Source organism: Amphiura filiformis, chromosome 7 (assembly GCF_039555335.1).
Source record: "Amphiura filiformis chromosome 7, Afil_fr2py, whole genome shotgun sequence".
NCBI classification, from domain to species: Eukaryota; Metazoa; Echinodermata; class Ophiuroidea; order Amphilepidida; family Amphiuridae; genus Amphiura; species Amphiura filiformis.
The window spans coordinates 16,699,496-16,713,453 of NC_092634.1; the positions used below are offsets into that span (position 1 = coordinate 16,699,496).

The window sequence follows — 13,958 nt, forward strand, 5'->3', positions numbered from 1 at the left end:
TTCTTTTCTCGCAAGGACATGTACAGCTATGTAGTTTTTGATAATAATCACACACTTCATACTTCATACGTTTGGTGTTTTATTACATTATCAACAATAATTATGAGGGAACATTATTATGAGACAACCTTTTTGAATATATTTGACTACGTACTTTTTCAACTGGTGCGTAGAATTTGCTTTTAAATTTACATTGTATGTTGAACAATACTTATTTGTTTTCCGTTAAAAGCCCCAAAAGCCCTTGAATAGTTGACAAAACAGAAACATCATAGGATGAGATCAATTTCAGGCATAGTGTATAATATGGTAATATGGTAAATAAAAAAAACCAGATTCCTCTCTATCGTATATTTTTTGAAGAATTTGGTACAATTTTAGCAGAATTAGGCACAATTAGTTAATTATTAAAATTTGGCACCGTTTTTTGTCGATTAAAATAGTATACATTACCAATTGTGATTAACGGCTTGCTTACTTGCTTACTTGCTTATTTCGGGTGGTTTTCCCGAACCACGACAGCTCTCCATTTCCAATCTGGTCGATTGTACGCGTTTTCATTTTCCTTAGTGATATGGGGACTATTTGATAAGTGACAAGTTCTTACGTCAACGCTTACTTCTACGCGTACGTCAGATAATTGATAAATAAACGTATGATTATAAGCTTTTGAGTAAGAAATCGTACTCATTCAAAATATGTAACGTATGCAGAAATATCTTGAAAGCCGGCACAATTAAAAGAGTTTGCTAGCCAAAACCCCACAAATGCTTTTCAGTGACTTAAGTCTGTTTGATTACCACTTAATAAAAAAACCGAATACTTTTTACATCGTTATTACTCACAAAGGGATGTAGTATATTGGAGCAAATGTTAGAAAACAATTTCGCCGACCAATACTAAGAAACATGCTTTAATGATTTAAAACGTTTCTTCGTCAGTTAAGGGCGGAAGTAATATCTCATTCTACTTCCTAATTGCATTATAGGACCATTAACACGATGAATAACAATATTACGGAGGTTTGCTTTCTCATTTATTTAAGTATTAATTTGTCGCTTTAAGTATTCACTTACTTTGTTTTCTTCCTTTATTATATAAGACCAGTCAACTGAAATCGATACCTTGATACGTAAACATCTGCCATTTCAGCTTTAAAGGCGAATGTAAATAGACAGATATGCAACTAATAACATTGTTCATGCAAGAGATAGACAGATTTATTTATCGTAATTGACAGGTGCGTAACTAATATAGTGTGTTCTACTAATTCGATCATTATTGTGTGTAAACATTTATGAAATTTGCTCTCTCGTTTTAGAGAATAAAAGTGTTGTTTTGAGACCGTGACCCAGACGTATCTTCAACGCCTGACGGGAGATTGAATTATTTTAAATGGAATAAAGTGGCTGCACGTTACATAACAAGAGACACGGTTGGGTCTAAAAACAATAATTTCATTCTCATTCTTAAACAAATAACCTGTAAAAATTTAGACGTCCAATCTTTATGGCCTTTTTCAAGTTCAACCAGTTAATCCCAGGCACGAAATCGGCGAATCCATTGAGTCCTTCAGACGTGGACGTAAAATATCTCAACGCTCCGATGCGCGAGATCACTGCTTGCATATTATGTCACTGGCAAACACAAACAATACGCGCAGTTCAATACGAACCCAAGTGTACTCTATTGTCTCATATAACACGGGCAAGAACCAATGAATTTACAAGGAAAACGACAACTCAAGATAGGTCCAACTATGCGTTTTCTGAATCCTTGTGACAAGAGCAACACATTGGTATGTTTTTTTTTATCAAGATTTGACTTAATTTGAAATTTAACCCCCTGCATAAGCGGCCATTTTTGATTAATGCAAATTAGGCACTGTTCCACTACCTGGATTTTTGGGGACTTTTGATATGTTTTTGTGTTAGCCTTGGAAGATGATGGACGCATGCGAAATAGATTCTGTTGCAATTAGTAATGGGTATTTTTTTTAAATTTGACTAGCCTATAAGAACAACAAGATCTGTGAATGCTTAATTCAAACTAGGAATAACTCTATTAGAACGAGCATTATTTAATGAGCCACCAAGGCTTCTCGACCTCCAGTCTTCCACATTCAGTCCATCGTCTTTTACAAATCTAATGGCATACAGTTTAGGAATGTACACACATATTAATGTGAGATAAGCATTAAGAAGTAACACCATACATAATGTAGCAACTTTCTGCAAAACAACATCAGCTGTTGAGTACACCGGTACCGCCGCGAGGCTCACTATCAGGGTAGAATAGACGCTGATTCCGATGAATTTAGATTCGTTGTAGTTGCTAGGCACTTTGCGAGCCAATAAGGCGATGATACAACACCCCGTGATGATAATGAAGTTATAGATGATACCAACAGTAAGGCCAGGTCCGAATTCACAGTATTGTTCTATGTAGTTTATAGGAGGATTTGAGATGAGGGATACTGGTTCTGCAGGGTCCAGGGTAGCGAATAGTATGATTATCACGATCTGTAAGAGGAAAAGGAAAATATTACGCCATACATTAGCTACCGTACAAATTTGCATGCAAACGTACCATACAGATTTGCCTAATGGCGCTATGAGCTCACTGGACATAAGTGGAATTTTAGGCACAACCTAAAAGTCCGGGCTAAAAGTGCCCTCCCATAAAATTCTCACCAGCAAAATAAGGGCACAGAACCTTAATTCTTGTTGTGATTTCAGAGGAGTGAGCTCTTTATTTACACACGAAATTTACCCCCAAGTAAAAGGAGTCCAAGTTCGCCATTGGGCGAATCTTTACGGTATGTGCCTATTTATAAAGAGGGTAGGTTGTTATACTTTTTTTCATTTTGTTGTACAAATATCTGAACACAGATTTGTAATATCTGTGTTGCAGATATTACCTGAGATTTCTCAAGCAATAGTTAGTCGGATTATCACAGAAGCAGTTTGACTGTTAATGAAATCTAGTTGTACAACATAAAGATATCTCTCTTCAGTCAATGATTCACTATCACCCAAAATGGAACGCTGTTGTCATATAATGTAACATTTGAAATGAGAAGATCAAGTAAGAAGCATGATTTTAAACACAATCACGCTTTCACACAATATACTACTAAAAGTACAAGAATTAGGTCTTACTATTTGTTATATCTTGACTTGCAGGGAATTTCAGTACACTTTTAAAAGCATTGCTGCTGCAACAGCGTAAAAAGCTATAATGTACATTCTTTACAGTTATTTGCGCTAGCTTTTAACCTTTTCCTGTGCTTTCAAGAACCTAAAAACGATAGATCTATATTTAGATAATTGTACTTTTTATGCATTTTTGTAAATTCGTTCTTCATGGTCTCTCAAACTTAGAGTGTAGTGCCTTCACTAAAAGAGCTCGCTTATTTATTGCAGTTTATTGTTCTGATGACATTTCATTATACGGACATTCTGTTTTTATTAAAAGTTTCCAATTCAACATATTCAATTTAGCTCTTTCCATAAGCAGCAATATACACTGCCATTTTCATTGGTACACTTTCTTATAATCACAACTTTATGAATTCATTGCAATTCATTGATGTCTCAATTTAGGTTTCACCAGGTTTTTAACTAAATTATTACAATTTAATTGCAATAAATCAATCTGATTCTGACTAAAATAGTTAAGTCACTTACATTTATCAAAATTAAGACCAATCGTGTCTTTTACAAACACCCTATATCCTAGTGCGTACCTCGTCGCACACCATCGCCACATAAACCGAAGCTCATAGGTAAATAACATTAAATAGGTGAAGATAACATATCGCAGGTAATAAGGTAAATGACCTCATGAGAAAATAACACAAAGAAGTTATACTCTTAAGACTCCAGTCTACACTGTCACACACGACAATGGGCTGTCGAGATATCTTAGAAATATTAAAGTTCTAACCAGAGGGTTTGAGATTACACTAGGATTTAGTCAAATTGTACCCATGACCTTCACAATATGTAGGAGGCAACAGCTTGTAGTTTTGGTGTTGCGAGATAAGCTTATTACAAGCTTCAGGCAATGCTTTTCTTTTCTTATATCAGGATTTCCCAGATTATGATGATAAAAAAACTCAGTGGTTCGTGCTTTTCTAATGATAATACTTAAAATATGACAGGAAATTACCGTTGTTTCTCCTATACTATTTTCGTTGTGTTCTTTCTGACAGTGTCATTCGTCAAATGAGCCGTTATAAATATATAAAAAAGTGTAGACATTTATATAGCGCTTTATGTCGTAAACATCCTCAAAGCGCTTCACATTTATGGTTGGAACCACGTTTGTTGCCTACAAATGCCACAGGGTTCATCAGTACAGCGACTTTCACTACCCCTAACAGCTTTCCATTGCACATGGGTGGGGTGAGGCAAGCGAGGCAAAGCGCCTTCCCAAGGGTCAAACACAGTGGTGGGACGGGGACTCGAACCCACCACGAAGAACAAGCTCTAAGATTATGAGTCCAAGGCCGTAACCACTGAGCCACCGTGTTCTGATGCGTTTGTCACATTTGAGGGCATTATGCAAATTTGAGATCATTATGACCCAAACAGTACTGTTGCATAGCATTACAGCATTACAGCACTGGTTATCGGACGTACACATGATTGGGTCCAAATGCTGTTCAAAGGCAGTTTAGCACAGAATTTATTGTTTTATAAAAACATTGCCAATGTCTGCATGTATGATGCTAACTCTTTCTTAGTTAGCGTGTAAAAGGGAGGTTGGTTCACCTGCTTGCCTTCATCGGCTAAAGGGAATCGCAGAAATGCGAACGACCAGTGGCAGGAGGGAGGCACTTAACACAAATGACCATACAGGTATGTTCACCCGAAAGACCCCCCTTTATGATTTCACAGCTTCGAAAGACCAAAAAGAAGAGATCCGAAAGACCTTGATTTTGATAATTTCAGTTCTAAAAGACTCCTATGTTGCCCATTTGTCGCATTTCTGGTATTTTTAGGTGACTTTCAACGAGAAAGCAAAGAAATACCCTTGATTTTGACTGTTCACAGCTCCAAAGACTCAATTTTACTTGCTCGCAAGGTTATCAGTTACTGATAATAGATAGTTGGATTGTCATAAAACTTGGTTGATATGATTACCCATGAGCAGCAAACATTCTTAAGGTTGTCTGAGTATAGATTGTTGATTTATCATGAAACACGGTGGATATGACTTCCATTGAGCCCTTTGTAATAAGTATGAATTAAATGGAGACCTTTTCAGCACACACTTTTCAATTCAACTTTCAACGTAGAAGTTCTTGAGTATTTCATGAAATGTCATTGGTGGTATTTACCAATAAATACTGATATTAACCACCCGGTTAGCTGCGCCACTGTCAATGTAAAATTACGAAACATGATCTTGTTCAAATTCAGAATTTGATACATCAGTCGGAACGACATTTAATCAAACAAAAAGTATGACATGAATTAAAGTTACGTCACGTTTTAAGCCATTTCGTTTGCATTCATCATATGTTTGTGAAATATTTTGTATGCGCAACGGAAAGAATCCGTTTTGCTATATACGACTTAACTGTCCATTAAGTGATATTACGTGTAATTACAGCCGTTTGATATCGCTGTCACCACGTCGCACGTTCATTAATTTGTTCTATGCCAAATGTATATGATATGAAGGAAATAAAACTTTTTGAAAACTGAATGAAAAATATTTCAAGATTATGTTATAAAGTGTTGGCAAAACATTTTTATCCAATGCCGTCCAATATTAACAACACAATTGTGTTCTTAAAGAAAATAAATTATATAAAATTTACAATTCACTGGAAAAATTTAATCGGTACTTGTCACCTTCAAACTTAACACTGAGACCACAATACTCAACCAATTGCAACAAATAAGGTGTCAAAATAACCGTCACTAAATTTTCTCCGGGTGTTTTTAAACACCAAATACTAACATGTTTGTACATGTATGTTATAGGCGTGTTTATAACAAATGATTACATTTTGTGAAGCTTTTATTTGTCTGTATGAAGGATGTACACAACAGGTCTGTAAAACAATCGTAAAATTACTGAGAGCAAAATGTCACCTTTCAGAAAAGTGTTTCTACAACGTCGCAAAGGGTTTATATATATGTTTAAGAAAGCGACATGTTTCTTTCATATTCTACCTATTAAAGATTTCAAAAACAATTCTCACTAGATATCCATAAAATAATAAAGATTATTGTAGTATTTTGGGGGTTTCCCCTCATATTATTCCACTTTACCCCGAGTTGCGTGTAATCACAATTTTATGAAGCCGGCTTAGGGATATTGTAAATAATATAACATCAAACTAGACATCAATGTGGCAACCTTGAATCTAGAAATAGCATGATTTTCCACTTATTCATACTTATAACTGTATTATCGTAATAGCACTCGTATAAGTTAGCATCAGTAAATCTTAATCTTTACATTCAAACACAGATAATCGCTCTTTTTGCAATAAATATAAATTCTGGCATTTAAGTTACATGATACCGACCGACGCCATAATTAAGGAGACGTTCATAAAATTGATAGGATTCGGTTGAGTGGCTTTTTTATTTCCGGATGTCAGACACTTCGAATTTGATTCAATATCTTCCACTTTGAGGTAGATCCCGGGGTATAGCTATAAACCAATTTTATTTAACCCGTAAACAAGTTCATCAGGATTGTCAGTAGATATCATATATAAAATTTCATAAAACATTAAACTGTTAGTATACCGTAAAAAGACACACACGGATCAGTACCTCCACTTTCAATCTCACCACCCACTTCAGCATAAACTCAGCGTCATTCGAACCCTTATGGATCGAAAGGATAAAGTCATCACAGAGGAGGAAGACAAAAGAATGGAAGAAAGCAAAATCAAGGAAGCCCTCAAACTTTGTGGGTACCCAGAATGGGCTTTCAAAGACGTGGACAAAAAGAAACCCCCAAAAGGAACCGTCACAGTCGACCACTAGAGGTATGGTCGTCCTCCCCTACAAAGAGGGGCTTTCGCAGCGTGCTAGGAGGATATTTAATAAGCATGGCATTCAAACATCATTTAAGCCACACCAGACATTAAGAAACATTCTGGTCCACCCAAAGGACAAACGCGATTCCTTACAAACCGCCGAATGCGTTTACGAGATCCCCTGCCGCAACTGTGAAAAAACCTATATAGGTGAAACCTCTAGAGTTCTAGGTACGCGGCTTAAAGAACACAAAACCGAAGCGGAAAAAGCCTCAACTAAGGCTTATACCAGAGCTCAGAGGAAGGCCTCGGTCACCGGTGAGGTCAACAAATCCGCTATTACTGACCATGTAGCGGAGGATAACCATGTGATCAATTGGGATGACGCGAGCATAAAGGACAGAGAGCAAAACAGAAATAGAAGACACATAAAAGAAGCAATTTGGATACGGAAAAGGGGGCCCAACACACTCAACCGGGATGAAGGAAATCACTTCCTGCCGCACATCTATGACCAACTCCTAAAACCACCTAAAACAGCGCCACCAACGTCACGCTCCGACAGGAAGCAGACGAGGAGGACTGGGAGAATTGGTCAGTCGATTTGAGAAAGTGCTACGATGTAGCACGAAACGTCATTGTTAGGTATGTTTAACATCATTTTACCAAATAATCAATTGGATTTGTTTACATGAAATTTTATATACAATTTTATTTAAATTTGTTTTAAAATATACAAGTAAGTCTCTTTATAGTGCAATGGGAGATATAACAAATAACATTCCTCATTTCTACTCTTTTGTCTTTGATGTCCCATTACTTACTAATTACGTCATGTATACGTATCATCGATTGTATAATGGATCGAAATTAATAGATGCTTGCAGTAAACACAATCATAAAACATACTGAAATCGAGCAGGTATTTGATAAGTTATAACCACATTTGCGTCATTATACGTCACATAAACGTGCAAGAAAATACTTGTATCTAATCTAAAATACCCCATCAATGTTACAAATATTCTAGACCTCTTTAGATCTAAAGTTGGTCTAAGTGTCACGCAATGTATGCTGAGTGCTGGCTGACCGAATGGATGCATTCTATTTTGAATACGAGATTTCTTCTCAAAATGTTACAACATATCAAACGGGTCAATTTGTTATTTATTGTTTAGCTTATTTTCTTATTGTTTATTTCTCTTTTATAAACTCCTCAGGAAAGGTTTGGAAAGTTTTATCAAGCATCTACGTCTCAGACTATTTGTGACATGTTGGCATGTTGCATATAAATGGATAGCTACTTTACTCCCCTTTACAGTCTGGAATGCAAAGGTTTGTTAAGAGGCTCATAATGATTGGAGAGGTACTGTCGGAAAATTTGGTTTTATGAGAAGACCAACGGAAGCTTCATATCATTGAGGTATAGGACTTTTTATTTTTTCGGAGAAGAGCAGATAGGGCAACTACTTGATTATATTTCTACATGTTCATACTTCATACTCTGAAAATTTTAGAACATTCGCACGGGTCAGTTTTTTTTAAATCACATTTTGTTCCTAAAATGGGGTTATAGCGCCCTCAACGGGCACTCTCTCCATAGGGCTACATGTAAAGACCAGTTATAGACAAATGGCCCTAAAATAAAACGGACTCGTTCATTTTCCCTCAAATTTTGCATATGTAGATTTAACATCTGGAATGTAATACAAGTGGTGTCGTTGCTGCTCTTCTTAATTCCTTTAATAAAATGTCCGCCCCAGACCAAGGTTAAGAGGCTGAATTTTCCATCCGTACAAGCCATCAAGGAGAAATCAAGGTAAATCTAGAAACCAAATTGACTGCATCGTCGCACCAAACATTTCCAGTCAAGCATCAATACCCATAAGGCCCGGTCATTCCCAGGACCTGGTGTCGGCAGCGGCAATAACTTGGTCATGATGCTCATCAGTGACAGAACGCTTCACCCAACAGATGCCAGAAGCAGCAACTGAAGTCCTAGGAAAGCCGAGGAAAGCCAAGCAACCACATGACCACGGGTCAACGACATCCTAGACCTTTATGACAGACGTAGATAGTTAAAACCAGTCAGAATGCTTTAAATATATAATGCCTCAGCCGGAACAACTTTTAAGATATCTTATCAAATTAATAAAGTATATGACACGAATTAAAGTCACCTCACGTTTTAAACCATTTCGTTCGAACGCATAATATGTTTTTTTAAGCATTTTGTATAAGCGCAACGGAAAAACCATTATTCCTAAAAACCGTATTTTTTACACGACTACTGCCCATTTAATGTCCCCCTGGCAATGCAAAATGGGGTTTAGCAATTTATGACCTGGTCGAAAAGGGGTGAAGAAATTTTTGGCAAGTCGAAATGGGAAGAGATTTTGGCACACATTCAATATATATCTTGTAAATAAAACGCTCTAACATTGTCTAGAAGACTCAGGAAAGGAGTACGGAAACGTTGTAATATGCAATATTTTGTAAATTCGGTTCCCAAAAATGTGGCATGTGTAAGGGGGGGGGGTGTTTTGGCAGGCCGGGGTGCAAATTTTGGCAGGACGAAGGGGTGTGGAGGTTTTTTTGGCCATAGACCGTGCCGATGGGGGGCATTTTTGGCAGGCCGTTTTGGAAATATGCCCACCCCGGGTAGTCAGATAATTATTACAGAATCCGTAAGTGATATTGCATGCATTTACAATTGTTGGGTAAATATCTATGTGTCATGGTTTTCATTAATGTCTATGGCGACGGTATCAAATTTGTGTATTTATATTGGAGTGAGTGGGTTATCAGGTTGCCGTGTATTTGTTCTGTAAGTCCTATCAAATCTCAGGTTTCTGTTTTTTTAAACATAGGGTAAAATAAATATTGATTCAAATTTGACTTCTTTTGTCACGTGTTTAGTAATTGGAGATATCTGTCATAATGAGCAACGCAAAAATATATCACACATGTCTGTTAACCAATGGTAAAAATAATGACTACAAAATTTGCCAATATTCTGACAAATATCACCTTTCATGGAGGCTTAAAAGGTGTTTCCACTACGTCGAAAAGGGATTGTGAAAGAATATCGATCGGTACACCTGGCGTAAATAGCTATAATGTAGGCTACATTCTTGAAAGTAATTTGCGCTAGCTTTTAACCTTTTCCTGTGCATTCAAATATCTAAAAATGATATAAATGCATTCACTAAAAGACCCCACTTATTTATTACTGTTTTGTTAAGCTTCCCATTCAACCTAATCAGCATTTTTTTAAAACTAAATTATTACAATTTAAATATAATATCAATCTGATAATTTTTTGATATGCTCAATATTTGAAGTTTTCACAAAATAAGACCATTTATTTCTTTTACAATACCCTATATCCCAGTGCTCACCTCGTCCCACACCATCACACATAGGTAAATTACATAACATATCGCAGGTAACAAGGTATTAAATTTACCTGAGGTAAATGACCTCATGAGAAAATAAAACAAATCTGCACTGAAGTTATAATCTTAAAAGAGTCACGACTCGAGTCTACACTCTCACACAAGACACTGGGCTGTTGAGATATCTAAGAAATCTTAACGTTCTAACCAGAGGGATTTAAGATTACACTTGGATTTAGTCAAATTTTAATCATATGACCTTCCCAATATGTAGGAGGCAACAACTTGTAGTTTTGGTGTTGCGAGACAAGCTTATTACAAGCTTCAGGCAATACTTTTCTTTTCTTATGTCAGGATTTCTCAGATTATGATGATAGCAAACTCAGTGGTCCGTGATTGTCTGATGATAATACCTAAAATTATTATTATATATACAGGTATTTCTTTATAAAATTTGCGTCGTGTTTTTCTTCTTGAATCAATAATGTCAAATGAGCCATTATAGCCTTGGTTACCAGCTTTTACGCGAACTTACCGCTTGCTTGATGCTTAAATAATAGAACCCGTCTACTATGAAGCCAAATCCAACAACTGATTTTTCAATCGAGATTTTCTCGAAAAGCGTGTTGCGTCGAATAGACCTGTATGTGATGCGACCGACGATTTATTAATATTATCAAAAGTTTTGACCAAAACCAAGGTGCGTTTGAAACACCTTCATAACGTTTAAAAATATTTACGTTTTCTGGGATAGTATCCATGAATGCAGATTTGACTGTGTTTTTAAAGAAAAAATACAATTTACAATTTACTGGCAAAAATTAAATGGACACTTGTAATTCTTCAAACTTACACAGTCCACAATATTCAACCAATTGCAACAAATGATATGTCATAACCGTCACTAAATTATCTGGCCTGGTATTTTCAAATACCAAAAGCTAATACAAGTAATTTAAATTAAACTTCAACACTACTTGTTTTATTTCGCTTACCGATTGCGCTTTAGAGGAAATTCCTCGTCATCAGCCGATGTTGTTAGCTCCGATCAGGTGACATCAATTTCTTACCCCTGTATGACCTTTCGTGACCTCAAGCGGTTACCAGGGTCAAATCCAAAATGGCCCACGTCTTAAAATTAAAGGCCAATATTGGAATGTCATCTTTCCCTTGGTAAGATCTGACACCAGGCCAGACCATGGCCAGAGGGTAACATGAGTAGGTTTGTTTCACCTTGAAGGCAAGGATAGTCTTGCAAATATGGGCCAACTTTCCCCTAGGCCATCTAATATGTCATGAATTAGTTGGACTACAACTGTATCTACTGGTCAGTTTATACTCCTATTTCCACATCTGTTATTTTTATATGGGCCTTTAACATTGTACCTACTAAAAAGGGGTGTCTACAAAACTAAGACCTAAGACCTAAGACCCAAAAACTAAGACCTACAAAACTAAGACCTACAAAACTAAGACCTACAAAACTAAGACCTACAAAACTAAGACCTGTGACCATTATGATCAATTCAAAAATTGGTACTGCATGAGTTAATTATTTGTTATGATTGAATTACATGGCATTTTCCTCTTTGATATTGAGATTTTTCACTGAAACTGGGGATACTTCTTACAAATTTCTGGTGAAATATGGTTTTAAAAAACCCAGTTTAAAATAGCTTGACACAATGAACATTCCAGTACAATCAGTCTATGGTATACAGTGTGCTTTTTGCCATGAGAGAAAGTGACACCACCTGTGTAGGTGCTAATTGACAACCAAGGGTAGGCCTATACTTCCAGATAAGGGACTAGTACAATTGGACATTGGGGATCAAATCTTGTGAGTTTCACCATGCATAGATTTGATCTGATCTGGTGTGTAAAATACTTGCCTCACTTGTTTTTTGAATATCAAACATGACTGGATGCTACACATTAATTGTGAAGGGTCTATTATGCGCCACAATATTAATAGTGCATTGGTTGACATTATAATATCTATCTTATTTTACATAATGGTGTAATTACATACACTTCATCCCCCGGGCTTCATCCCTTTCACCAAATGTTCTCTATATAACCATAGTCTATAATATAATATGACTCCCACATGACCTCTGACACATTGCTGTGTCCAACTTCTCAAAGAAAACTACGGTCTCTGCAACCTCACATACAGGCCCGTACAGAGTGGGGGCCCGCGAACGTCGAGCCCATTTCAAATTTAGGCAAAATATTACACAATTTTCAATAAATTTTGGCATAGGCATCATATCACAGATATTGGAATCTGTGGTCATATACCCCAAATCATGAACTTTTTGTAAAAATTGTCTAAAATAAAAAATATCAATAGCCTTTTAGCCAGAATGAAGATTTTCTTCTGAAAAATCTGCACCCGCCCCCCTATCTGCGAAATCATGCCCGGGAATCATGCTGGCTACAGGGCTGTCCACTATATAGACCAAAAGACCTAAATACTTATTTTTTCCCTGGTCTTTGTAGCCCCTTATTAAAATATATGATGGTGAGTCCCTTATCCTATAGTTTATTTGCTGCCATGCCATAGCACTGACCAAGGTCAATAAAATGACCATCTTACCATGATACACTAGGATCCACAACATGCTCATTTATCAGGGCACAGTTGTTTAAGCCCAATACATTTGTGCATTCATTGAATGACCGTTGAAACTTTGGGTACAAAAACTCATACTCTCCAACTTGAGGTCAAATTTTGCACTGTGATTGTTTTATTGAGGTTATTGAACAATGCCATTGGGATGAGGTCACTGTGGTGAAATTAGGGGTGAAGTATGTTCTACAATTACACCATAAATGCAAAAGCCAACTGTTCTAGTAAGCTGGTACTATTTGGGCTCAACACTTTAATATAATAATTGAGTAGTAATAATAATTAATAATTGAGTGAAGTAATTGGCAATAACTAATTGAGTAATAGAACTTTCATAAAATATTACCATTCAATCATTATGGTCACACTTCTTAGTTTTGTAGGTCTTGTACATGTAGACAGGGTCTTAGTTTTGTAGGTCTTAGTTTTGTAGGTCTTAGTTTTGTAGGTCTTAGTTTTGTAGGTCTTAGTTTTGTAGGTCTTAGTTTTGTAGGTCTTAGTTTTGTAGGTCTTAGTTTTGTAGGTCTTAGTTTTGTAGATAGGGTCTTAGTTTTTGGGTCTTAGGTCTTAGGTCTTAGTTTTGTAGACACCCACTAAAAAGTGCACAATGGCTCCCTGTTTGGGAGCTTAGCAAATGCACTATTCCAGGACAGGAAAGTCTTTTGTTTCTTTCTCCAGTACTTTTATGTTGTCCCAGTCTATTTGGTGCGTACTCTTTACATGTTCTTGTCGATTTGGAGTCAGCGGCTTTAGACTTGTGTTCCGCAAGTCTCTTTTTAAGCTTCCGTGAGGTATTCGAGTGAGATGTCACTTGATCAGGTTGATCTCTAGCCGTTTCCAGACCTAATAACATCGGCTGTTGACGAGCAAGTTACTCGAAAACGCTCCCGGTATTAAAAAAAAAAAAAAACCC

At 36.6% G+C, this 13,958-nt stretch overlaps 1 protein-coding gene across 1 annotated transcript in view; it reads right to left on the reverse strand.

Moving 5' to 3' along the window:
* Window positions 1-1,448: 1,448 nt before the first annotated feature.
* LOC140156281 (metabotropic glutamate receptor-like) overlaps window positions 1,449-13,958 on the reverse strand; it is a 32,484-nt gene continuing 19,974 nt past the window's right edge. Inside the window, exon 2 of the mRNA XM_072179265.1 lies at window positions 1,449-2,522. Within this exon, the coding sequence (XP_072035366.1) occupies window positions 2,040-2,522 (483 nt within the window). The 3' untranslated portion in view covers window positions 1,449-2,039. The remainder of the gene's footprint in view (window positions 2,523-13,958) is intronic.